The sequence below is a fragment of the Staurois parvus genome, unplaced genomic scaffold, assembly GCF_062004578.1.
Source record: "Staurois parvus isolate SC_StPar_1 unplaced genomic scaffold, SC_StPar_1.0 ptg000017l, whole genome shotgun sequence".
Lineage (NCBI taxonomy): Eukaryota > Metazoa > Chordata > Amphibia > Anura > Ranidae > Staurois > Staurois parvus.
The window spans coordinates 22,455,984-22,481,736 of record NW_028317813.1 but is presented as its reverse complement, the minus strand read 5'-3'; the positions used below and the strand labels follow the sequence as shown (position 1 = coordinate 22,481,736).

General features: G+C 39.2%; 1 protein-coding gene across 1 annotated transcript; it reads left to right on the top strand.

The window, feature by feature from the left end:
• The first annotated feature begins 3,439 nt into the window (after positions 1-3,439).
• LOC149473408 (protein GVQW3-like) lies at positions 3,440-3,931 on the top strand. The gene has a single exon (XM_089681522.1). The coding sequence runs from the start codon at positions 3,440-3,442 to the stop codon at positions 3,929-3,931; it is 492 nt and encodes a 163-aa protein (XP_089537648.1).
• The last annotated feature ends 21,822 nt before the right edge of the window (positions 3,932-25,753 follow it).

Below are 25,753 nucleotides of genomic sequence, written 5' to 3'. Positions count from 1 at the left end.
ATGGAACAAAGTGAGTTTAATCACCACCTTAGTCAACCACAGAATCTGTGTAATTAATATGTGTTTGGTTTTAAAAGGATGAGGTGACACTCCTAGGTTAAACACCCCCCAAATGATCCCTTTTTGGAAAGGAGACACCTCAAGGTATTTGCTAAGAGGCATGTTGAGTCCATGTAAGATTTTATTTTTACCAAACGTTTTTGAAAAATGCCATAAAATATTTTCTTTTTTTACACAAAGTTATTTTAACGAGATTTTTATTACACATGCCATGGATATATGTGGAATTACACCCCAAAACACATTATACTACTTTTCCCGAGTATGGGGATACCACATGTGTGAGACTTTTTGGCAGCCTAGGTCAAGAATGTCTACGAGCTATATGTAACTATATGTTAAAAAAAAGATGGAATAATACTTACAAATCCACCAAAGGTAAATAGGACACCGATTAGATGCTGGTCCATATATGGACCAGTAACACCATCTTAACTGACAGTGAGGGAACAAACCAATCAAGGAAAATTCACTGCTTTAGCCAAGAATGGAGACAATAAAGGCGCAAAGGCTGGAAGAGTAAAAATAGAGGAGCATAGTATTCATGAGACAAAAGAGCATAAGAAGAGGCAGGAAAAATAGATGCACCAAAAAGTGAAGTCGGGAACCATGTTGCTAATGTACTAAGTATGCAAAGTGACCTCAAATCCATAATAGTGATGGAAAATAATGAATCCCAAAAATTCAATTATAAAATCCAATAATAATAGAGGGAACAAATAAAACAGATGAAACACTAAATAACAACCCAAAAGGGGTTATATAAGGGCACTATAAATAATACAAAAGGGGACTATAAATAAAAAATAATGGGAGTGGGTGATGGTAAGACATAAAGCAACAACCAGTTTGTAGAGTCCAAGAGAAATCAAGAAAATAATGAAACAGATGAGGTGCCAAACAGCACTCCCAAAAACGTATAAATCAAAAACAGGAGTGAGTAATGGTGAAACATAAGCCAATGATTAAGTGTAAAGATATATAAAAGTATCAGCAAACCACCATAGAAAAATGACTCTCAGGACTGCAGTGCCATGGAATCAGGATTGAAATAGCCTCACCAGAAACAGAGCAGCAAACAGAACTAGCCTCATAGCAATCTGGCTTAACAGGCCCGACAGATGGACACAGGAGGCAATCCAAACTATTCACAAAAATATAAAAGAAAAATAACTAAAAAATATCAGAGAAATTTTTGGAAACACTTGGTGATTTTGAATTTGCCTTTGTATAGGGCCACATATTAATCAAGGGGCTGGCCAAAAAAATGTAGTGGTGTGGGAAATGTGGGTGTAGTCCTTGTCCTCCACTATTGACCCCAAAAACCCAGCTTGAATTACTTTGAGAAGGTATAGGACCTATGGTTTTCTTCATGGTTCTCCTGGAGATCCATTATTCGCTATCTTAGTATTGATATAGAGTGTACCCCCTCTCTTACTTAACCCCCTGAGATAGATGTTATTCTCAACTAGTCCTTCCTACATAGAGTTGAGAATACCTTTTAGTTACTGTTAAGGTAAGGTATGTTGTAACACCTTCTTGTGCCAAGCCTGGGTATGCCCAATAGGTTTTGTACATACATTTTTGAAATTCAATAAATAAAAAAAGATATCGGAGTACTCTCGGGCAGAGGCTTTACTGCTCTCTGGATCCATCCAGTTGCTGTGCACAGTGTGGAAAGGATGCCAATTTTGGTGCAACCCCTGCTGTGTGTCCAGCTAGAGAGTCTATTGATGCTGGCTGCTGAGAGATCTGTTGTAGCTGCTGGGGGCTATTGTTGCTGGGGTTGTATTTTGTTTTGGGAACCAATTGTTGCAGGAGGAATCTATTGTTGCTGGGGGGGTCTATTGCTGTTGGCTGTGGGGATCTATTTTTATGCTTTCCTTATTATCATTAACAAATTCCATAGAAATTATTTAGCACCACAAAATTATACTTGGCTCTGTAATCTCTAAAAGGGGTAGGGGGTGGAACAAGTGACGGTGCTCAGAGGTGGGTAGAGGACGGAGACAAGAAGTGACTCAGAAGGGGGGAGTTCCTGCACCTATTTTTTTTAGAAAAAAAAAGCCCTGGTTAAAACACATGGCGAGTAGACAACATATTGCCTAACAGCTGCCTCTCAGCTGCCCTCTGAAAAGCGATCCACCATAGATCACTTATTAGAGGGGTGGCAATGACTGCTGGCAGTGTAAACAAGCCTTAAAAGTTGTAACTAGAAAAACAAATGCATAAATCATTCTACTAGTGAACAATGATTTCTTGCCTGGGTTTCTGTCACTGCTATGATATATTCTACAACATGAAGAGTATTTTAAAATATCATACAATAGGTTAACAATATGCTTCTTGTATAACTACTCTCATTTAAACAAACCCCACCACTAATTAAAATGTATTCTCCACCTAGGATGGCTCGCTGGACAAAGAACAAATGGAATGGGAAAAAAAAAACTGGCAGGGCTATATCCTTCCCTCTTTCTATCCAAAATTAAAAATAAACAAAACTGTGCTTTAGCACAAATACATTTGAATGGCCTGCCGAAAGCATTAAAATGTGCATGCAGCATTTTCAGTGCACAGGAACGCGCGTTAGTTACCACACTGCGACATTGTGAACTGACAGTGGCCTCACTGACAAATCTCTAACAAAAATAATTTCCCCTAATTGGTTATATTTGGCTGAGATGATACCTTTGGTGACTGATATGGAAATGATCTCAGATGCTGCAGAGAGGCAAACAGGATAAATGAGGAAGATTGGGACTGGATTGCGACTCTCCATTGAAATATTACATATCTCTTAGATTGTAAGCTTCAAGGAGCAGGGCCCTCCTATCCCTCTTGTATTGAACTGTATTGTTGCTGTATTGTCTCCCGGTATATTGTAAAGCGCTGAGCAAACTGTTGGCGCTATATAAATCCTGTATACTAATACTACTGAGTTTAAATGAAAAATGTTACCTAGTTTCTAATGGTATAATTTTTTCTGGGATATTGACTAGTACAGAAACCTTTTTATCAAAACAGCAGGGTCCAAATTACATGGGTAAAGTCTCATGGATTGGCAGTTGCATGAACTCCAAGACCAAGAATCGCCCAGGATTCTGCCAAAGGGCATTAACTATTTATTACAGGCAATTTTTGTTTAAGTGGCTTGTATAATTGTCTGTTCTGATCACCCAGCAACCTGGCAGCTAACTACGAGCGGCAACTGAAAAGTTCTCAGCCTACCCATGAAGCATTTGTCTTAGCCCAATTTTATTTTTGCTACTCATAGTACATATCTTTGCAAGGTTCCATACCAAATTTCTCACAAATCGCGTTTTCTTTGTTTCAGTTATTCAAGAATGAAGCGCAGAAGGTCATCATTGTCTGAAAGATGGAGAAAGTGAGCAAACGTGCTGTTATCCAATACCTGCTGAAAAAGGGAATGAGTGGACAGGACATCCACAAGGACATGATGGAAACATTAGGGGAGGATGCCCCTTATTATTCCACCGTTAAAAAGTGGGTGGCGGAATTCAAGAGGGGGAATCCCTCTGTCCAAGATGCTGCTCGCAGTGGAAGGCCAGCAACTGCCTGTATGGAGGAAAACATCACAGCAATTCAGGATCTCATAATGGCAGACAGGCGTGTGACAGAACGTTTCATCGCAGAGAAAGTGGGCATATCCCAAGAACGTGTTGGACACATTTTAACAGTAGTGCTGGACATGCACAAGGTGTCAAGTCAGTGGGTCTCAAGAATGTTGACTGTTGAAAACAAATGCGACAGACAGCAGGTATTGAATAACAGCACGTTTGCTCACTTTCTCCATCTTTCAGAAATTGATGTTGGTATGGAACCTTGCAAAGATATGTACTATGAGTAGCAAAAATAAAATTGGGCTAAGACAAATGCTTCATGAGTAGGCCGAGAACTTTTCAGTTGCCCCTTGTATGTCATCCTCCTGCCTACTCTACCCATTGTGCAAAAAATACTAACTGTTCTGTTATTTTAACCAATATAGGAGTCAGGACAATTTTGTCAATGCAAATTGTATCTATTGATTAGGCAATATACTGTATTTGTCAATACATATTTTGGGGATGCTGTCTTTCAAGAATTTGTTTCTAAAGAAAAACATTTTAACAATTAAAAAAAAAGAAAATATACTTTTTCTTTTACAATTTGACCAGAAAAAAAATTAAAAAGGCTAGAGTTACCAAAGTTATAAAGTACACACAGTAAGTTTTTCAGCTACTTCTGTTTTTCAAAGTACTTTTTAAAACCTAAATCTGGCTATACACTAGAATTTTAATCTAATAGTGTATGGGCAACTTTAGATTAGGTAAAACCTAAGGTAGGAGGTCCTTGACATCTTCAAAACATTGGTTTTTCCTCCTCTCTCTTTTTACCAGGGTCTGGCTCAGCTTTCCTTTTCAATACTTTATTCAGGGTACTGAATTTCTATATGTATTTCTGAATACCAGCGCTTTTAGGTGTAGCTCTCCGTACCTACAGTCATAGCAAAATAATATTGGCACCCCTGCATTTCTGTCAGATAATGTACCACTTCACCCAAAACATTGTTGCAGTTACAAACGTTTACGCATTCTGATGTTTATTTCTTTTGTTTGTATTGGTATGACACACAAAAGTGGAGAAACAAAAAGCCAAATATGACACATAGTACGCAAAACCCCAAAAATGGACTGGACAAAATTATTGGCACCTTCTCAAAATTTTAAGAAATAATTGCATTCCAAATTTGTAATGCTCCTGTAATTTGCAATTAAACTCACTTGTATCAATTACCAGATGTTCCTGTGTCCACTGTGCGCAACATTGTCAAGAAGTTTACAGCCCATGGCACTGTAGCTGATCTCCCTAGATGTGGACGAAAGAGAAAAATTGGTCAAAGAATGCAATGGTGGATACAAAACCTTGATAAACTTTCAGACAAAATCAAGCTGACCTTCAGGTACAGGATACTACTGTGTCAGTTTGCACTATACATCGCCATCTGAATGAAAAGTGGTGCTATGGTAGGAGACCCAGGAGGACCCCACTGCTGAAACAGAAACATAAAAAAGCGATATTGGAGTTTGCCAAAACTTACCTGAGGAAGGCAAATTCCTTTTGGGAGAATGTGCTGTGTACAGACAAAACAAAATTACAGCTTTTTGGTAAAGCCCGTCACGCTACTGTTTTCAGAAAAAGAAACAAGGCCTTGTTTCCCCTTAACGCTGATGGCATGCAAATCAGCGGCCTCACAGATCTGGGTTTTTCTCCATGGGGCTATTAATTTGCATACCTTGATTTCTGCTGGGAGCGCGCCGCACGAGGTGCTCCCAGCACAAAGACCTGGGTGTCACTGAGAGCCCTTTGTCCTGTTCTAACGATTGGGACCCAGAACTCCCAATTCCGGGTCACCTGATCGCTGTGATAGCCTCTGATTGGCTGTCACAGTGATCAGTCACTGTGAAGCCTGCCCCCTTTTTTTCTTTCTCTGAATGGAGGAGAGAGATACAATGTATCTCTATTTGTCCTTTCCGAGAGAAAAAAAACAAGTGGCTGTAAAAAATAAATTAAATAAATAAAAATACTTACATCAAGGTTTGATCTAGGTCTGTGTCAGGGTTTGTGTTTTGGTCAAGGTTAGGGTCAAAGGTCAATTTAAAAACAATTTTAAAAAAGGGTTTTTTTTACTATTTTGTGCCACTTTTCCTGTGGGAATAAAAAAAAAATCAGGAGATATCCATTACCATTTACCACCAAATGAAAGCCCAATTTGTCCTGAAAAAAACAAGGTACAATCCACCTGAATGTACAAAGTAGTAGTGCTGATATGTACGGTTTTGCTAACACATGTCAAAGTTGCAAAATTGTGCTTAGGTGTGCTTATTTGTTTTACTCTTAGGCATGAAGGGGTTAAAGAAAAGAATACAGTCCCTACAGTCAAACATGGTGGAGGTTCACTGATGTTTTGGGGTTACTTTGCTGCTTCAGGCACTGCATGTCTGGACCATGTGCATGACATTATGAAATCTGAAGACTACCAAGGAATTCTAGGGTGCAATGTAGGGTCCAGTGTCAGAAAGTTGGGTCTCCGTCAGAGGTCATGGGTCTTATAGCAGGACAATGACCCAAAACACACATCAAAAATGGTTTAAGACAAAGCATTGGAGAGTGCTGAACTGGCCAGCAATGTGTCCAGATCTCAATCCCATAGAGCACCTGAGGAGAGATCTCAGAACAGCAGTTGGGAAAAGGAACCCTTCCAAGCTGAGAGACCTGGAGGAGTTGGCGAAAGAAGAGTGGTCCAAAATTCCAATACAGAGGCGTAAGAAACTCATTGATGGTTATAGGAAGTGATTAATTTCAGTTATTTTTTTCCAAGGGGTGTGCTACACAGTATTAAATTGAGGGTGCCAATAATTTTGTCCAGTCCATTTCTGGGGTTTTGCATGGAATGTGTCAGATTTGGTTTTTGTTTCTCCACTTTTTGTCATACCAATACAAACAAAAGAAGTAAACATGAAAATGCCTAATCATTTGTAATTGCAACAATTTTCTGGTTGAAGTGTTGCATTATCTGACAGAAATGCAGGGGTGCCAATATTTTTTATATGTTAAAAAAAATTTCAAATATATTTTTCTGTCATGTGGGTATCCTCATCTTTTGTTCCTATGAGCTGAAGTTCTGTACTGATATCCCCCGGTTAGACTAAACACAAGTAAAAAGACATGAGACTTTTATGACACTATTCCTTGTAATTAAATATCAAATTACAAAGAAATAGTTCTGTGTAAAATTGCAATTTTATTACAAAAAGGTAAAATGAACATGTGTTCATAATGTGTAATACAAAAACTCTATTAGAACCAATGCTTTTGGAGTTACTTCCTCAAATTTGACCTATATATTAATATACAGTACAAGTTCCATCCAAAGACCCAGTATAGAAAATTGGGCAGACTATAAACTATGTGCATTACTTGGAGCAGTGTCCATTTCTTATTCAGGAGGTAAGAGGTATGTCAAAAATTATATACACATTATACAGTTATGTACACTTTTTATCTAACATCTGGCAGTACTTACGTACCTATAAAAACCATAACAAGCAAAATTTAATATGGTCTTGAAAAGAAAACCATATATGCTCTGCTCCAAAAAGGCAACAAGAAGATGCAAGGGGATGGGGCCCAGGAGATCCAGAAAAAGAGGAGCACTGCCTGTGCCTAGACCTGGAAAAGATATCATATTTATCCTGCACATATATTGATGACGTTTCCTGCCCAATAATATCTCTTAATTCTATACAGTATGCATATCCAACAAGTTGACGGAATAAACTAAATACATATCCACATTGGGGATATCTATGGAAAGTATGTACCTATAAATTGACTAAAGGTACTCTATATATAAAACTGAAAACTCAACTACTAAGGTCTAAACCAGCATATTGTAATCCATAGATTGACTGTAAATCAAAAGTTGTACCAGAGATTTAAGGTCAATGGTTACATTTTAACTTACCAAAGCAAAATAATGCTATGCCACCATGATTTACCCCTCTTTCTGATCAGGCCATTTTTTGCGTTACGACGTTGTGTTAATTTAAGTGACAATTGCGCGGTCATGCAATACTTCACCCAAATTAAATTTATGTCCTTTTTTTCCCACAAATTGATCTTTCTTTTGGTGGTATTTGATCATCTGTGCAGTTTTTATTTTTTGCGCTATAAACGAAAAAAGACCAACAATTTTGAGAAAAAAACAATATTTCTTACTTTTTGCTATTAAACATGTCCAGTAACAAAATTTTAAAAATCAGATTTCATCATAAATTTAAGGCAAAATGTATTCTGCGACATGTCTTTGCTAAAAACAAATCCCAATACATGTAAATTAACTGTTTACACATGAAAGTTATAGCTTTTACAAATGGCAGTATATATACTGGGTTTTACATATATATATATATATATATATATATATATATATATATATATATATATATACTGTACATTTATAGCAATCCCTTAGAGTGACTCTAAAGTATATCCTCTCCAAAAATAATCTATACACATCCACAACTTAATGGCCCTGAAATCTCTTTTTTTTTTATGAAACTGTTTCTTAGGGTTCTTTCACACATGTGGCCTGGGGGCTGTAAAAACAGACAGCTGAGCCATAGTTTTACTGCCCCCTGGCCACCCACCTGAATTCTAATAGTACAGCCTGATAGGATTGTACACATGCGGTGGCAGAGCGTGCCAGAGGCAGATGGCAAAATATTGTGACGTCTGAATTTTTATATGTTTTGGTGTATCAAGGGGCTGTCTTAATGCCATGTATGTTAACACACAGCACAAGCACATATGGACCATAATAGTTGTATGCAAAAAGGAATTTACAATAAATATCAAATCTTCTGCACAACCACTGCCCTTAACATTCAACTTCAGCTAAAACATTCTTTTAATTTCTTAGAGTGAGCAAAGGGTTAATAGTTAGCCCCTTATGCTGTCTGTGTCTACCCACCCCAGTGAAATTACTGCGGTACTTGAAAATTTTTGCCATTATCAACAAGCACCCTTTTCACTAGTGGCCAGAGGTCTATATTGCACTCAGATTGCACTCATACCTTCTACTTACTGGTGGCTGGCTTCTGAGTATTCTGACGAGGGGCTGTCCCATTTGGGGCCCCGAGATTGGTATGGTGGGTGTTAGTGGGTTGTGCAGAGGGATCTCCCCTTCGGTGATTGAACACAGGAGCAACAGCAGGACAGGAAGCGAGGAAGCCCTAGAAAGCATTAAAAACCAGCCAGGGGTTCTAATCCTACAGCAATCTATCAAAAACCAGAAACTTGTTTTCAGCTTGACATTCGCTTTTTTGTTCTTTTATGAATGGCAGGGTCATTTTAAAGTTTTCTGTATCTACATGATCACATCTGACATGTTTTCCTGACACCAAAAGGTAAAAAGGTGACAGGGGAGGGAGTTCCAGTGCACACCCTGTGATTGACAGCCTCACCTCTGTTCCTGTGTGCTCTGTGAATGGTGTGTGTCCTTTCCCTCCAATCAGCTCTCAGCTCACCTCACTGGGCTCTGCAGAGTGTAATTCAGTTTCCCACCCCCTGCTTTCTGAAAGCTCAGATAAATTCTATAAATTCTGTACTCTGAATGGTTGTGGAGAAGAGAATACTGCAGATAAACAGGTACAACATATGTAGAAGGATTTATTTAATCTCTGGTGACAATTTACTGCTGTACCACTGATCAGAGCTAATGGCTGGTAGCACTGACTTACAGTGATATCAGAGCAACTAGCCATTGTACATGAATACCACTACAACATTACAATGTCACCTGTTTCTCGTGAACCTTGAATTTGTTGCTCCTCCCATTAATTTCTTGATTTAAGCCATACCTCTGCTCTTTCTATTTGCCAGATTATTATCTTCAGCTGATATCTTGTTTCTTTGCATACCTGCAGCTGTCTTTATCTCCACTACTACTTGTCTTGGCTTGTTCCTCAACTATGTTTCTGCTTGATCTCTACCTGCTATATTTATTACTGGACCCTGGCTTGCTCACCTCCTGGTGGGGCAGTCCTTAGTACCTCAACCTGGTACTAAAGCAAAGCAAAAATAAAACACAGATAGATGAAGCTCCAGGGCTGTAAACCGCTAATTAGTCTGGTGCAGGAGGTCTGCTTTGAAAACCACTTTCCTCTGCCCGATCGTAAAACAATAACTCAGTCAGCCATGACCTGTTAGGCCATTAAAGCTCTAGGATACAGAGTGTGCCATAAAATTTCCATTCCACATGTAACAATTCATAAAGTTCAACAGGAACTGGGCACATTACGATTACGTATATATTTGGATAGATCATTTTAATATGAGTCAAACAAGGCCTTACATGACTATATTAGCACCTACAGGTGAAACTCAAAAAATTAGAATATCGTGCAAAAGTTCATTTATTTCAGTAATGCAACTTAAAAGGTGAAACTAATATATGAGATAGACTCATTACATGCAAAGCAAGATAGTTCAAGCCGTGATTTGTCATAATTGTGATGATTATGGCTTACAGCTCATGAAAACCCCATATCCACAATCTCAGAAAATTAGAATATTGTGAAAAGGTGCAAAATTCTAGGCTCAAAGTGTCCCACTCTAATCAGCTAATTAAGCCATAACACCTGCAAAGGGTTCCTGAGCCTTTAAATGGTCTCTCAGTCTGGTTCAGTAGGAATCACAATTATGGGAAAGACTGTTGACCTGACAGTTGTGCAGAAAACCATCACTGACACCCTGCATAAGGAGGGAAAGCCTCAAAAGGTAATTGAAAAAGAAGTTGGATGTTCCCAAAATGCTGTATCAAAGCACATTAATAGAAAGTTATGTGGAAGGGAAAAGTGTGGAAGAAAAAGGTGCACAAGCAGCAGGGAAGACCGCAATCTGGAGAGGATTGTCAGGAAAAGGCCATTCAAAAGAGTTGGGGACTTTCACAAGGAGTGGACTGAGGCTGGAGTCAGTGCATCAAGAGCCACCACACACAGACGGATCCTGGACATGGGCTTCAAATGTCGTATTCCTCTTGTTAAGCCCCTCCTGAACAACAAACAACGTCAGAAGCATCTTACCTGTGCTAAAGAAAAACAGACCTGGTCTGTTGCTTAGTGCTTCAAAGTCCTCTTTTCTGATGAGAGCAACTTTTGCATCTCATTTGGAAACCAAGGACCCAGAGTATGGAGGAAGAATGGAGAGGCACACACTGCAAGATGCTTGAAGTCCAGTGTGAAGTTTCCACAGTCTGTGTTGATTTGGGGAGCCATGTCATCTGCTGGTGTTGGTCCACTGTGCTTCATTAAGTCCAGGGTCAATGCAGCCGTGTACCAGGAGATTTTGGAGCATTTGATGCTTCCTTCCGCAGTTGAGCTTTATGGGGATGCTGACTTCCTTTTCCAGCAGGACTTGGCACCTGCCCACACTGCCAAAAGCACCAAAACCTGGTTCAATGACCGTGGGATTACTGTGCTTGATTGGCCAGCAAACTCGCCTGACCTGAACCCCATAGAGAAACTATGGGGCACTGCCAAGAGAAAGATGAGAGACATGAGACCGAACAATGCAAAAGAGCTGAAGGCCACTATTGAAGCATCCTGGTCTTCCATAATACCTCAGCAGTGCCACAGGCTGATAGCTTCCATGCCACGCCACATTGAAGCAGTAATTGTTGCAAAAGGGGCCCAAACCAAGTATTGAGTACATATGCATGCTTCTACTTTTCAAAGGTCCCATATTGTTCTATGTACAATCCTTGTTTTATTGATTGCATGTAATATTCTAATTTCCTGAGATTGTGGATTTGGGGTTTTCATGAGCTGTAAGCCATAATCATCACAATTATGACAAATCACGGCTTGAACTATCTTGCTTTGCATGTAATGAGTCTATCTCATATATTAGTTTCACCTTTTAAGTTGCATTACTGAAATAAATTAACTTTTGCACGATATTCTAATTTTTCGAGTTTCACCTGTAGCATGGGGAAGAAAGCAGTCTCTTCCCTCCTGGATGACAAGGTTACGCTGTGTTTGGTATCCCTGGGTTTGAAATATAATTCTGAATATTAATCTGCCAGTTGCTAGGATGTCACCTGCACCTACTGGAGGTTATTAACCTTAGTATGAAATTGTAAGGTAACTTGGTCATAACCTTGGTTACCTCCTAGACCCCATCCCCAAACTGGATGATTGGTCATTTGTTCTTAGGCGACACCCCTTTAATATCATAGAAAAGGACTGACAGGCTGAGGAAAAGACAGCTCATTTAACATCAATCAGGAAACATCTAATGGACTTGAGAGCCAAGGCAATCTTTTTGTTCGGACAATTGGACTCTGCTTAAACCAAGGACATTGCAAGTATTCTGCCTTCTGAACTCCTTTCTTTTATTTTTCTGTTGTTTTATTGTTCTCATTATATCTTTGTAACATCTTTTTCTGTAAATATTTTAATTGCACCATTTTGACATTTTTAGTAATAAACCTTATTTTGAAAAGTGTTAAAACTGTCTCTATAGCTTTTAATGCAAACTAAAGAATCCCTGTCTCTTGAAGAGTGCTCCTGTATGTAATAATCCACTGAATATATCTGTTTGTGGTGACAGTGTGTGTCACAGACACTTATGCTATTATCATAGTGTTACTGCTAAGATTTGTGAGTTTCCTCCTTCTCTGTAAAAAAGGTGGTGGTGGCAGTGTGAAGGGTTAAATGTGTAATTAACCTGACCCAGTAACAATCGCTCTCAGGCTGCTGGCACATAGATTGTAGTCCCGCGAGCTGGAAAGTCTTTGTGTGGGGCACAGCTGAAAGTGGCATTGATATGCAAGTGATGAGGTCGGGCACCGCGTTCCGTCACAATAGCTACTGGTCTACTTGTCCTACTGCCATAGCTACTGGTCTCTAAGCCTGACCCCTGACCATGACACTATGCCAAGTGTTTATTCTCCTCTGGGAAATTGACCCTCTCCATTTGTCCTGTTGACCATTGTCATAGGAAATCTGAAATGTTAGGGTGGTCTACCAGAACAGGAGACACACAGAACTGATTTTAGTTAAAACTTTGAGCACAGCTAGTGGTGACATCATCACACCAACCAGCCGAATGTAGTGGTGCTTACAGGCTGTTACCAATGTTTATTGCTTTTGTGACTACCTTTTTATATTAAAAAAATATCTTTTTTAATGGTATTACACTATTTGTCCACGTTTGTGTCTTCCTTTGCTTGTGGTCATACACTGCCATTTGGATGCCCCTATTAATGGGTTCTGGAAGTGGCGTTGATGTAGCAGGCTGAAGTCGCTTGGACTCCTTATTACATCAGCGTTAATGACCTCCTATAGCTTAGAGGAAAGAAGTATGTGCACCTGGTGGTGTGGGAAGCAAGGAGTTGACATTTTGACACTGAAATGAAATTTATTAAAGCACAGCACTCCATGTTTCTCTCACTTCCAAATAAAAGAAAAAAATAGCACCCAGTGTTTGATCTTCTGTATGTCTTTATTTCTTTTGTGGCTTACATGCAAGGTTTAGCAGAGGTGCCAACATGTTTTGGCTGATGTGGCCTTTCACTTCCGGTTCTGTTACAAGGATAGAAAGTTATAAGCAATGCGCCGAATAAAGGTTCTAACCATAATAAATCAAAACTCTATTATTTCCCACAGAAAAGTCAAACTTTCACCCTTGAAAGTGCAAAATTAACATAAACCTTTTCAATGACACACATAACCTCTCCCACCGTCTCAAACTGTTAATATACTATCCATGATAAAGTCCCAAATTCAAAATTACAAGTTCCAAAATAAAAATTAAAAATAAAAATAAAAAATTTTTTTTAAAAATTATTATAGTCCTTGCACTTCAATCTTCAAACTGTGAAATGTCCAAATCTTCCCTTCAATCCAAAGAACCTCGAAAAAATAAACTAGATATAGTGCATTATCTTAATAAAATTACATAAAAGTGCTATCATGCAACCACACAGGTGATATAATATATACTAATAAATAAGTAACACCTGTGAGGTGAAAATCAACACACCACTTCACAAGTGGCCCTGTGAAACAACCACTGCAATACGTGAGATGCAACACATACACAATAAGTGATTTTTCAAAGATTGTGCCAAAAATAGGTGCCACCACTCTGCACCTGGGATAATATACAATTACCCTCTTTCTGCTTTCAAAACACTCTGAGATTTCCTTTTCCCAGATGGGATTGCTTTCACTGGGAATATGCTTTCCTTTAGTAGGAGTGCGCAGTTGAATCCCTTCCTCCTGTAGCAATGGGTATCGGGATCCCCGTTCCTCACAGAACAAATGAGGGCAAACTCAGTGGAGTAATAAATAGGTATACATAATTTATTAGTAGCTTACATTATCAACAGGTACCGTCCATCCTCGATCCATCTTATCGAGGATGGACGGTACCTGTTGATAATGTAAGCTACTAATAAATTATGTATACCTATTTATTACTCCACTGAGTTTGCCCTCATTTGTTCTGTGAGGAACGGGGATCCCGATACCCATTGCTACAGGAGGAAGGGATTCAACTGCGCACTCCTACTAAAGGAAAGCATATTCCCAGTGAAAGCAATCCCATCTGGGAAAAGGAAATCTCAGAGTGTTTTGAAAGCAGAAAGAGGGTAATTGTATATTATCCCACGTGCAGAGTGGTGGCACCTATTTTTGGCACAATCTTTGAAAAATCAGGGGTGTCCAAACTTTTTTCAAAGAGGGCCAGATTGGATGAAGTGAACATGGTGGAGGGCCGAACATTTTTCCAAACATTCTTTGAACCATTACAATTAAATGCAAATAAATTATTTTATGCCAAGTTACCGTATTTTTCACCGTATAAGACGCACCTGACCATAAGACGCACCTAGGTTTTAGAGGCAGAAAACAGGAAAAAAAAAATTCTGAACTAATGGACTGCAGACACAGTACAGGAGATGACCAGAGACTGCGGACAGCACAGGGATGACCAGAGACTGCGGACAGCACAGGGATGACCAGAGACTGCGGACAGCACAGGGATGACCAGAGACTGCGGACAGCACAGGGATGACCAGAGACTGCGGACAGCACAGGGATGACCAGAGACTGCGGACAGTACAGATGACTGCTGACCTTTGGGGAGGTGGGGAGCGGGTACCTGAATTTGACAGGTACCCGCTCTTACTTCCGCAGTTGTTCTTTGATCTTACCTGTTCCTCGATCCAGCCGCGCGCTGTCTTCCCGGCTTCTGTAATGGCGCTCGGCATGACCGCCTTACCATTCACTAAAAGCACCGCTTCTTGCGCATGCGCACTTGGCACCCGGCTGTCATGCCCAGCGCCCACACTACAGAAGCCGGGAAGACAGCGCGCCGCTGGATAGAGGAACAGGTAAGGTCCCGCTGCAGAGCTGAGCGGCCGGCCCGGTATTCTGACACGGCCGCGGTGGAAATACCGGACCAGCCGCTCCATATTCGCTCCATAAGACACACTGACATGGAGGGCCGTATTAAACCGACCCTCGGGCCGTAAATGGCCCGCGGACCGGACTTTGGACATGCCTGGTGTATGTGTTGCATCTCACGTATTGCAGTGGCTGTTTCACAGGGCCACTTGTGAAGTGGTGTGTTGATTTTCACCTCACAGGTGTTACTTATTTATTAGTATATATTATATCACCTGTGTGGTTGCATGATAGCACTTTTATGTAATTTTATTAAGATAATGCACTATATCTAGTTTATTTTTTCGAGGTTCTTTGGATTGAAGGGAAGATTTGGACATTTCACAGTTTGAAGATTGAAGTGCAAGGACTATAATAATTTTTAAAAAATATTTTTTTATTTTTATTTTTAACTTTTAATTTTTATTGTGGAACTTGTAATTTTGAATTTGGGACGTTATCATGGATAGTATATTAACAGTTTGAGACGGTGGGAGAGGTTATGTGTGTCATTGAAAAGGTTTATGTTAAAGGTTCTAACCAATTCGCACACCAATCTGAAAAGTTTTAGCTTTGCAAACACACGTTTATGAGAATGCTCAATGGAAATGCACGTTTTTTGCCAACATCCTTCTTCAACACTTTGTAGCTAATCTTGATGAGTCAAAAACACTGAAGCCACAGCATAAGTATAACAGCCATTTGAATGACTAGCATTAAGCTTCCTACAATAACAACAGAAAGTAATAATGATCTAAAATAGTAATAAAAAGAACTGCTGTGCATAGCATTCACCAAGTGGGCCTTTGCTTGAGCTGCTGTAGCGCTAGTCAGTTTATGGGACACTGGGTTATCTCTATGGAATATATGGATATGGAAGGCATACCTAATGTGGCCTGTTTGTAGAATGATGTGAGAACAGTGGCATTTACATAAACCTGGTAACTGGATGATGGGAACAAAAAGATTACATTTGAAAAAAGGAGTTTTATTAGGTAGAATTTGTGTCATATACAAACACATGTTCTATATATTGGAAATATTTTTTGTAAAGAATATGTTTTATTGTTTTCATAGAAAAGAATAGACAACGGTACAATAGACAGCTACAGACCCCTGCCATACATAAAAGCAGATGTTACAATCAAGTTTAACTAGTGCTATAGTAAGCCATTTGTTGCTAGTACTACACAATTCCATTATATTGCAGGTTGGCAGCCAGCTCAGCACCATCAGAAAAGAAGTAAAAGGAAGCAACAGCATAATAGTGAGATCACCAGAGATGACATGAGTTTAGGGCCTTGGAGTCCTGATATTGCTTGGATCACAAAGAGGTGATAGTTTTGAGTGCAGGTATTAGGTGAAGAGAACCCAAGGTATCCACAGTATTATTATTATTATTATTAAATTAGGTGTTACATTATAGTGGTAAACTAATTTCTATTCTTACCAATAGACACATTTTATTGACCCAATCCTTAGTCTGAGGAATGGTAGGGGACCTCCAATGTCTTGGAATGATGGTGCACATGGCAGCAATAAAGAAATGGAGTAAAGTTTTGGCTTAGTGGAAAAGGGTCCAGAGGCTATTGCCAACAGTGTTCATTGAGGAGTGCTGGATATTAAAGCTCCCATAACCTGGATTCATAAAGGTCTGATACATGGGTAGTTCCAGCAAATATGTAACATATTGCCTGATGGGACTTCATACAGTATAGCCAAAAATTATAGTTGCTGGGAAGATTTCATGAAAGACTTGTGGCCGTTTATACCAGCAGGTCAATATTTTGTAGCCTTTCGCTTAGGCTTCTCTAGTTAATTTCTGGGTAAGGATGTATGTCTTCACAAAATCTTCTGGGAAAATGTACTTTTTCCCATGTGGCAATGATGATGTAGCATGGGCAAGACAGATATTTTGTGGTTAGAAGGAGAATCTTTACAAAGAAAAATAAATGTTAAAGAGGTTCTAAAGGATGTTTTTTTCCTGAAATAAAAAAGATGCTATACTTATTTGCTCTGTGTAATGTTAATGCATTGAGTAGTCTCTGACCTCCTCTTCTGCGGTCCCCCACTGGCACTGTCTGCTTTTGCTCTTCTGCGTGTGCTTCCATAGCTAGCTGTGTGCTATGGGGGCACACATGGAGGAACGTTCTTAAGCTGGGCTGTGTGCATCCACAGACATACACAGCATGGCTCAGCCACACCCCTCAATCCTTCCATACAGGATTTGGCTTCTTTTGCCTCTACCTCTGTGTCTAAAGAGAACAGGAAGAAGAAGCAGTGCTGCGGCAGACAGACACAGTGCTGGATCCAGAGAGGTCTCAGGTAAGTGTTGGGAAGGCATATAACTACTGGGATTTTTTTACCTTAATGCAGGGAATGCAATAAAGTGTTACTAAACCAACAACAGTAAAATCAGTCTGTATATGCAGTAAAGCATGCTTGTTATACTCACTGTGGAACCTAAGAGGTAAATCCTCTGCATTGTGTAAAAACACTGTTTGATCCTGACTTCTCTGATCCTCCCCTTCTTCCAGTGTCCCCCTCTTATTTTCTGATAAGACACATTGTGTGGAGTCACTCTGCACATGCTCAGTTTGGTGTGTTTTGCTAGAGAGGGTTTTTTTTTCTTGGGAGAGTGCATATGAGCACAGAGCCAATTAACACTGTCCAGACAGAGGTCATGGGTTCTGCATTCTCCTACAGCAAAATGAAAACTCTTCCTTTAACCAGTGCTCTGCTGAACACTGATAGACGTCAAAAGATGAGGAAAGGTAATTAGCAGTTTATATTTACTAAAATAATTTGACTTCCATGTTCTCTGTACTGTGGGAGACCAGATATAGTGGATGCCGGGTCCTGGGTTTAGTAACACTTTAAGGTAGAAATATTTTGACTTTGACCTTAGAACCACTTTAAGTAACTTTTTTTTAACAGGACACATTTCTAACAATTATTTTGAATGCAACATTGATGACCTCATGCATAATATAGTCTTCAATAGGAACACTCATGACCTCATTTCCAAAAAAGTCTTCAAAAATTGTAACTCATCAAAATATATGTGTTTTCATTCTTTGTACACTAGGTCCACTTGGCTGCCCAGCTATCTTTAGATACTAAAGTGTCATTAACCCCACATCATTAACAACTGTCAGTATATGCTGTATTACATGCTGTTCATACTCACTCAGTCACTATGGGATTCATTTTCAGTATTCTGCAAAAAAGCCTGGTTGATCCTGCTGTTCACTGCCCCTCCCTCTTTGTGTATGTCCCCGCTGCACCTCAGATTGTGTATACCATCTGTTGACATCTACTGAGCATGCTCCAGTTTGAGTTCTCTTCTAAGTTCTTCATTTACTTCTTTCTCTTATATGTACAGCCCACATGACCATAGAGTCACATGTGTGGGTGTATATACCCTGGTAAATGGCAGTCCATTCCTTCCCCCCTCCTCCATGTCTGCTAAACTGGTCTACACTATGGGGGTGGTTTATTGCATGTTAATTGATTCACTTCCCTGTAATTCTGAGTACATACAAACAATAGACACAGACTGCGATTGGCAAACCTCCCCCTAGATAGCCCACATCACGTTTTCACACAAAAATAATAAATATATATTTGTATGAAAACTTAAAAGATTTATTTGATATTAATTATGTATTTTTTCTTTATATTTTGAAAGTTTTTTTTTTTTTATTACATGTGACTGGCAGCAGAGGACTATAAGCTTCTCTTACAGATGTTTCCCTGAAGATGGCCTGGGAAGGAACTGGGTCACATGACAGCTGTACAGTATATCCATCATGAAAAAGGTACTTAGATTTTTTAAATAAAATAAATACAGTGCCATAATCTATATACATAAAGAGAAGGGATAATGTAAATTAAACAGTGTGTGTTTAGTATCATTTTAAATAAATTCCTCAATGGCTTCCATCTGAATTACATATGTTCTGCTTATTGAAAAAAAAAAAAAAAATTTTTTATGTTATATACAATTGAATATAAAGAAACAAGTTGTAAACATGTTAAATATCATTGTAAATATGTTAGAAAGCAACAGTTTGGAAAATGTTGATCTGATATTTGAAGGTTTCAAAGAAGTGTGCCATATAGTGGGGTCATTATTTGTTGAATTTGATCTCAGAATTGTTTTAGCTGGAATGTGGAAAACTGACAACTTTTTGGTGAACAAAACTTTTTTTTGTTTATTTACCCCTGAGTTTACTGATATATGTGGTGATTGGACACATTAGTTTTCTCTTTTCAGGCTAAGATCATTTTCAGCAAGTGAAATGAAACACCTGTGGATCTTGCCAGAAATGCTGTGTCCTTGTCTCGTCCTTTGAGTCTAAGAGAAAGCACAAAGAATCTTATTTTTATATCTTTATTGTGTAAGGAAGATGAACAAAGGCAGAAAAGTGTGTATGACAGCCATGGCTTCCACCATAGATCCCATGGAGAAAAGAATGTAGAAATGAATGTGGAGAGGAAGTATGTTTAATTGCAGGATTACCTTGTAAAAAAGTGTTGATGTGCTTTGAACACTTCCAACCACGGTATGGAATTTTTGTAACATTGTCATGATTTTGGTCTCCTCTTCCTTCACCTTGAATCTTGTATTTTTTAATCTTTTTTTTTTACATTTTTCTACCAACATGTTAGTATACACAGGAATAAAAAAAATAAAAATATAGGTTTTTTGTATTTGGCAGAAAGGTTTTCCTAGTATCCAAAAACTCAGCTGCAGACATCTTCCTGGGCCTTTTTTTTTCTCCTCACTGTATTGTAGGCAGGTGCAGTCTGCTTTCCCCCACTGTAGGTAGCACTTGACCGGAGCTGTATCACAGCCTGGAGATGAAATCTTCCTTCACCTTGAATCTTGTATTTTTTAATCTTTTTTTTACATTTTTCTACCAACACGTTAGTATACACAGGAATAAAAAAAAGAAAAATATAGTTTTTTTTGTATTTGGCAGAAAGGTTTTCCTAGTATCCAAAAACTCAGCTGCAGACATCTTCCTGGGCCTTTTTTTTCTCCTCACTGTATTGTAGGCAGGTGCAGTCTGCTTTCCCCTACTGTAGGTAGCGCTTGACCGGAGCTGTATCACAGCCTGGAGATGAAATCAGGAGAAAATTGGTTTCTCTATGATTTCCTGGTTCCTGGAGGCAGTGATCAGGTTGGCTGCACTGCATCTACGTGACCTCTAGCGGCTATCTTGGGTCAGCAGAGTCTTTAAAAGTTCTTGCCTCCAGGTGTTGGTGCGCATTTGGGAAGTGGCTAGTACAGGGAAAGAACACCCGTCTGTCAGGGAAAGGAATAGTGGCAGGGAAAGGTTCAAGATGAGTAGGGACAGGCTAGGGACTCGCAGTTCTGCACAGAAGCCTCTCCTTTGGGACCAGACCGACCAGGTTGCACTCCTCCCTTTGAAAAAAGATGCTATTGGTGCAGCCTTGAACTGAATTGCGAGTGTTGCCCTGAGTGGCACTCTCCCACTGGGGTTCTTTGTAATTTGTGTACTCTGCAATACAAGCTCTGTGTTCAACTGCAACTGGACTCTGTGTATTCACTGCCACCACACCATGCTGCACCTACCCACAGTACCAGTACCAGAAGTTTCAACAGACAGGAAATAAAGGAAAATCTCCAACAGCAGCAAAGCCAGAAATAAAAGATAAGAAGCAGACGCTGCTCTAATTTACCTCGGATTACTTTTGGTGTTATAGTAGTCAGCAACCATACTTCTCAGTTTCATATACTGATGTAACATGACGGCCCCATGGACAATCTTGCACTACATCATACTTGACAACTCTCCCAGGATTGCTGGGACAGTCACGCTTTTTACTAAGCTGTCCCAAAATGGCCCAGGGCAGCATCCAAGAACCTTTACTGTGCCCTCCTGATCACAGTATTGTGCCCTTCTGACTCTCCCCCTTTACTGTGCCCTTTTGCCTCCCCCCCCCCCCCCTCCAGTCCTGTGCCCTTTATGTAAATTAGTATTTTATTTATTTCCTTTTTTTTAATTGATTAAAATAAACTTTATTGAAATTACTAATAAATATATGTTTAATTCTATCAACTATTTATACTTTAATTCTTGAGAGTAGGTGTGTAAACTGGGGCAAGCTGGTAGGAGACCCAATTCATTACTTTGCCCAGGGACCCATGAGGCTAATAAGATGGCCCTGAGACTAGCGACTGTGGGATTTGTAGTTTGCATTAGAGTAGTGCACAAAACTAACATGCACTGATTGTTTCAAACAAATGGAAGTGAGAGGTGAAGTTTGAAAGCTTGCAGAGGATCTAGCTAGGAGCCAGAAAAAAAAAATCCAATCATTAAGCAATGGATGTGAATGGATTATATTTTGGAGAATAAGGAGTATAATAATTTAATGTCACTTTAAGGTCAGTTTATAAAGTGGAGAGGTCCTATAAGGACGTCATTCTACTTCATAGCTTGGTGTCATCTGCAAACACAAAAACGTTTAATCCCAAACTACCTAGCACTTATGAATTGATTAAAAAGGAAGAGTCTTCACACTGAACCTTGGGTTGCACCACTAATAATCCAGACCATTCATGAATATATGAGTATGAATCATTAATCACTTCTCCCTAAATGTGGGCTTTTAGCCAGTTTTCTATCGATTTACAGTCTGAATTTTGCAAGCTTATAAACCAGGGGTCTCCAAACTGCGGCCCGCTGGCTGAATGTGGCCCTTTGCTACCCTTTATTTGGCCCTCGGGGCACTATTCCTCCCACTGAGACCAACAATGGGGCAGTACTTTTTCCCATTAAACCAATGATGGTGTACTATTCTTCCCATTAATACCAATGGTGGGGTACTACTCCTCCTCCTACTGACCAACAACCCTGAGGCTATGTTTAGTCTCACTGATGTTGGGGCAGGACATTTTCTATCCTCACTGGAACCAATCTGGCCCCCCTAAAGTCGGGAGGATAGTATATTGGCCCTTTGTTTGAAAAGTTTGCAGACCCCTGCTATAGACTTTAACCTACACATTAAATGTGTGTAAGGAACTGTCATAAAATAAATATGATTTATTTGTCAACTTTGGTCTTTAGTGAATGTATGCTGTGAATGTATGCTGATTCTTGCTTTTAACCATTTCATCTCACACCTGTGGACCCTATGTACCAGAGCAATTTTTACATTTCTGCTGCGATAACTGTCATTACATAAATAATAATGTAATACATATATTGTTTTTTTAAGGACAAACAAGGCTTTCTTTTTGTGAATTCTGACTTGCAATAATTATTATTTTTTCGCAATCCTTAAACAATTAAACATAACAAAATGCACTTTTTCTTTTTTTGAGTAGTGCTAGTTTAAAAATAAATAGTGTTACTGCACATCAAAAATACAGATTTTATTCTGTTATATGCCCTGTTTTAAACTGACACTAAAATTTCCATTTTGGTACAGAGCGTAAAGTGGGTTTTATTCAATTTTGCACTTCTTTAAATGTGAAAATTTGTAAAAATATGTTAAAGGTGTAAAAATATTAACAACAAACAAAAACAAAAAAAGTTTAAATATTATTATTTAATAAAATAGAAACTAACAAAAAATCAGCAGGAAAATAATGATTGAATGGAGAAGGAGAAAAAAGAGTTAACTAGGGCTGATTAGATAAAACTAAGGGTTAATAAGAGGTTAACCACTTCCCGTCTGGCCCATGTATATAAATGGCTGGATAGGAGCAGTGCAGGGGCGGGTGGCCGTTTATAAATGTCCTCCCTGTTCCCTGCTTGTGCGTGCTTCCTGGGAGCGCGCGGCACTGCGATCTGATGCACACTGTGTCCTCCGGACATAGCGGAACACCGATCATTGTACAAGACCTCTGTGTGAGGTCTGGATCATGTGATCACTTATTGGCCAATCAGTGATCACATGAAGAGTAGTAAGCAAGATGTCACTTCTGACATCATTGCTTACTATGTGTGAAATCTGTGAATGATCACAGAGATTACATGGTACAAGGCTATTCACAACAGCCTTGTACCATGTGACAAGCTGTGACCAATCACAGCTCATACAGTATTTCTTAATGGCTGCAAGAATGCAGCCAGAGAGAAGGAGAAATTATTGCTTTTACAGCCTTTATGGGTGTAAAAGCAATCAGTGTAAAGAAAAAAAAAAAACTTCATCACCCCCCACAAGCAGAAGTAGTACAGTGTCACTATGGTGATGCTGTACTGCTAGGGTGACGGTATGTAAAACAAAAAAAAAAACATAATTAATAATATAAAAAAATAAAATAAAAATGTAAAAAACATTTTTTGAAAAATTATAATTTTTGGTTATAAACTAATTTGGGTTATTTATTTTTTACTAAAAAGATAACTGAATACATTTTTGGCCAAAATTTATGTAGAACGATTATTTATTTGCAAATTTTTATAAGAAAAACACTTTTTTTCAAAAATTTGGGACTTTTTCATTTATATAGCAAAAAAAAATAAAAATCCCAGTGGTGAATAAATACCACCAAAATAAAGTTGTATCTGTCTCAAAAAAAATGCACTTGGGTACAGTGTTGCATGACTCTGCAAATGTCATTCAAAGTATGATAGCTCTGAAAGCTGAAAATTGGCCTGGACAGGAAGGGGGTAAAAGTGTCCAGACTTGAAGTGGTTAAACAGAGGAACATTTAATTTTTTAAAAAAAGTTTTTTTTACTTGTCAGGTTACTTTAACTGACTTCATCTGCAGATAAAGTTCATCCCTTTGATCTGTAGATGAATAATCAGAAAGATACAAAATGAAACATTGTTTCTTTTGAGCAATGTTGTTAATAAAGATTGCCAGACTACTTTAGTTTGACAGTTCCAGCTGTCAGAACTTCCTATGTGTACTGGGCAATGCTGCTTTGATTAATCAGAGCTGAATTGCTGAGTACTGTGACTGGGGAGGTCCTGGAAGTAGAACAGAGAGACTGGACTTATTACACACGCCCTGAGTACAATGATGACTTTTTTTTGGGGTGTCTAACATGTCCAGAGTCTGCAACTAGATAATATTGCTTTCTAGCAAAAACTCTTCTATATGTGTGTTTTTTTTTCTAAATCACATATGTTCCCAACTATAGAAGTTAAACTAACAGGTCTGCAGTTAATTGGTAAAAACTTGAATCCCTTTTTATTACATGCACCACATTGGCCTGGCACCAGTCCAGCGGAACCATGTCAATCGTTAAAAATTCTCCAAAAATTTGAAACAATAGAGTTGATTTACTAAAACTGGAGAGTGCAAAATCTTGTGCAACTGTGCACGGTAGCCACAATTAAGCTTCAACAATAAAACCTGGAAGCTGAGTGCTTTCTATTGCATCAGATTGTGCAGTATCCAGATATAGTAAACTAACTTCAAAGGCAGTCTCGGTTTTTGAGAGCTATCCTCAACCTGGAAAATTTGCTCCCTTAAAATTAGGTGTTTTTATATTTCCAGTATGTGCTTGTTGTTTACAGCTTACATTAAATGAAATCATGTTATGGACACTGCTATCCAAATGTTTGCATTGTTTAAGATTAACTTGTCAAGTATAGCATCATTTATAGTTAGGGCTTCTATAAACTCTACCATAAGTTGTCTTTTTTGGTTTATGCATTTTTGCCCTTTTATTGTTCCAGCACTGTCATTACTCCAGCAAGTTTAGGCTAGTTAAAATTTCCTATTATGAGGAGAAAAAGAGGTGTTTGCATTAAAAGAATAATTGGCAACTCAGAAGATGGATAATGAGAAAACATGTCCTTGTAACATTCATCCGCTGTGATCCGGAGTGCAAGCCGTGTCCCTGGATGTAGATCCGATGTCTAGGTGGTACTGGTGGTTCCCAGCGTTTCCTACTATCATAGATACACCAGGATTGAGGAACTGTCATCACTTGGGCTGCGTGGGGTGGGGTGCATTCAGAGCATGCGTGCTCCCTCTTTTGGCCAGGATAGGGGCCATCTTGGTGTAGGTATAAGTAAGGGAAAGCCTGGACTAGGGGAGGAGACTAGTCCAGGCTTTCCACCCACACTGATGCCATGGTAACCACACAGTGACAACCAGAAAAAGCTCCATGTGGTATATTATAAGGGCACAGAACATTGGAATATAATACATATACTAAACATTGAGCAATAAATTCCAATAACACATAATATCTACTAATGACTTTTAAAACATGAATAACCATGTTGATTGGATGGCTATTTTACTGATGAAGGTATTCATTTTGTATAAAGACCTTAAAGCGGAGTTCCACTCGACCTATCAAAAAATAAAAGCCAGTAGCTTCAAAAACTGTAGCTGCTAACTTTTAAACAACAGCCACTTACCTGTCCCTCGGTCCCATGGTGTGTCCCCCGCAGCCCGTTTCACCTGCCGTCCTGGATTCCAGGAGGCTGACATCTTCAGTGTGGGAACCTGGCTGTGATAGCTTGCAGCTTCACAGCTGGGTACCCACTGCGCATGCACGAGTAGCGCTGCGCTTCATGAATGGTTCTGTAGTCTTCTGGGACCTGTCACGTGTCCCAAAAGACTACAGGGAGGGAGGACACCTTCCAATTCTGATCGCCTAGGCGATCGGACCGGAAGTGGGAGCGGGTACCCACTCGCCCCCCATTCTCCCCAAAGGTGCCAATCCTTAAC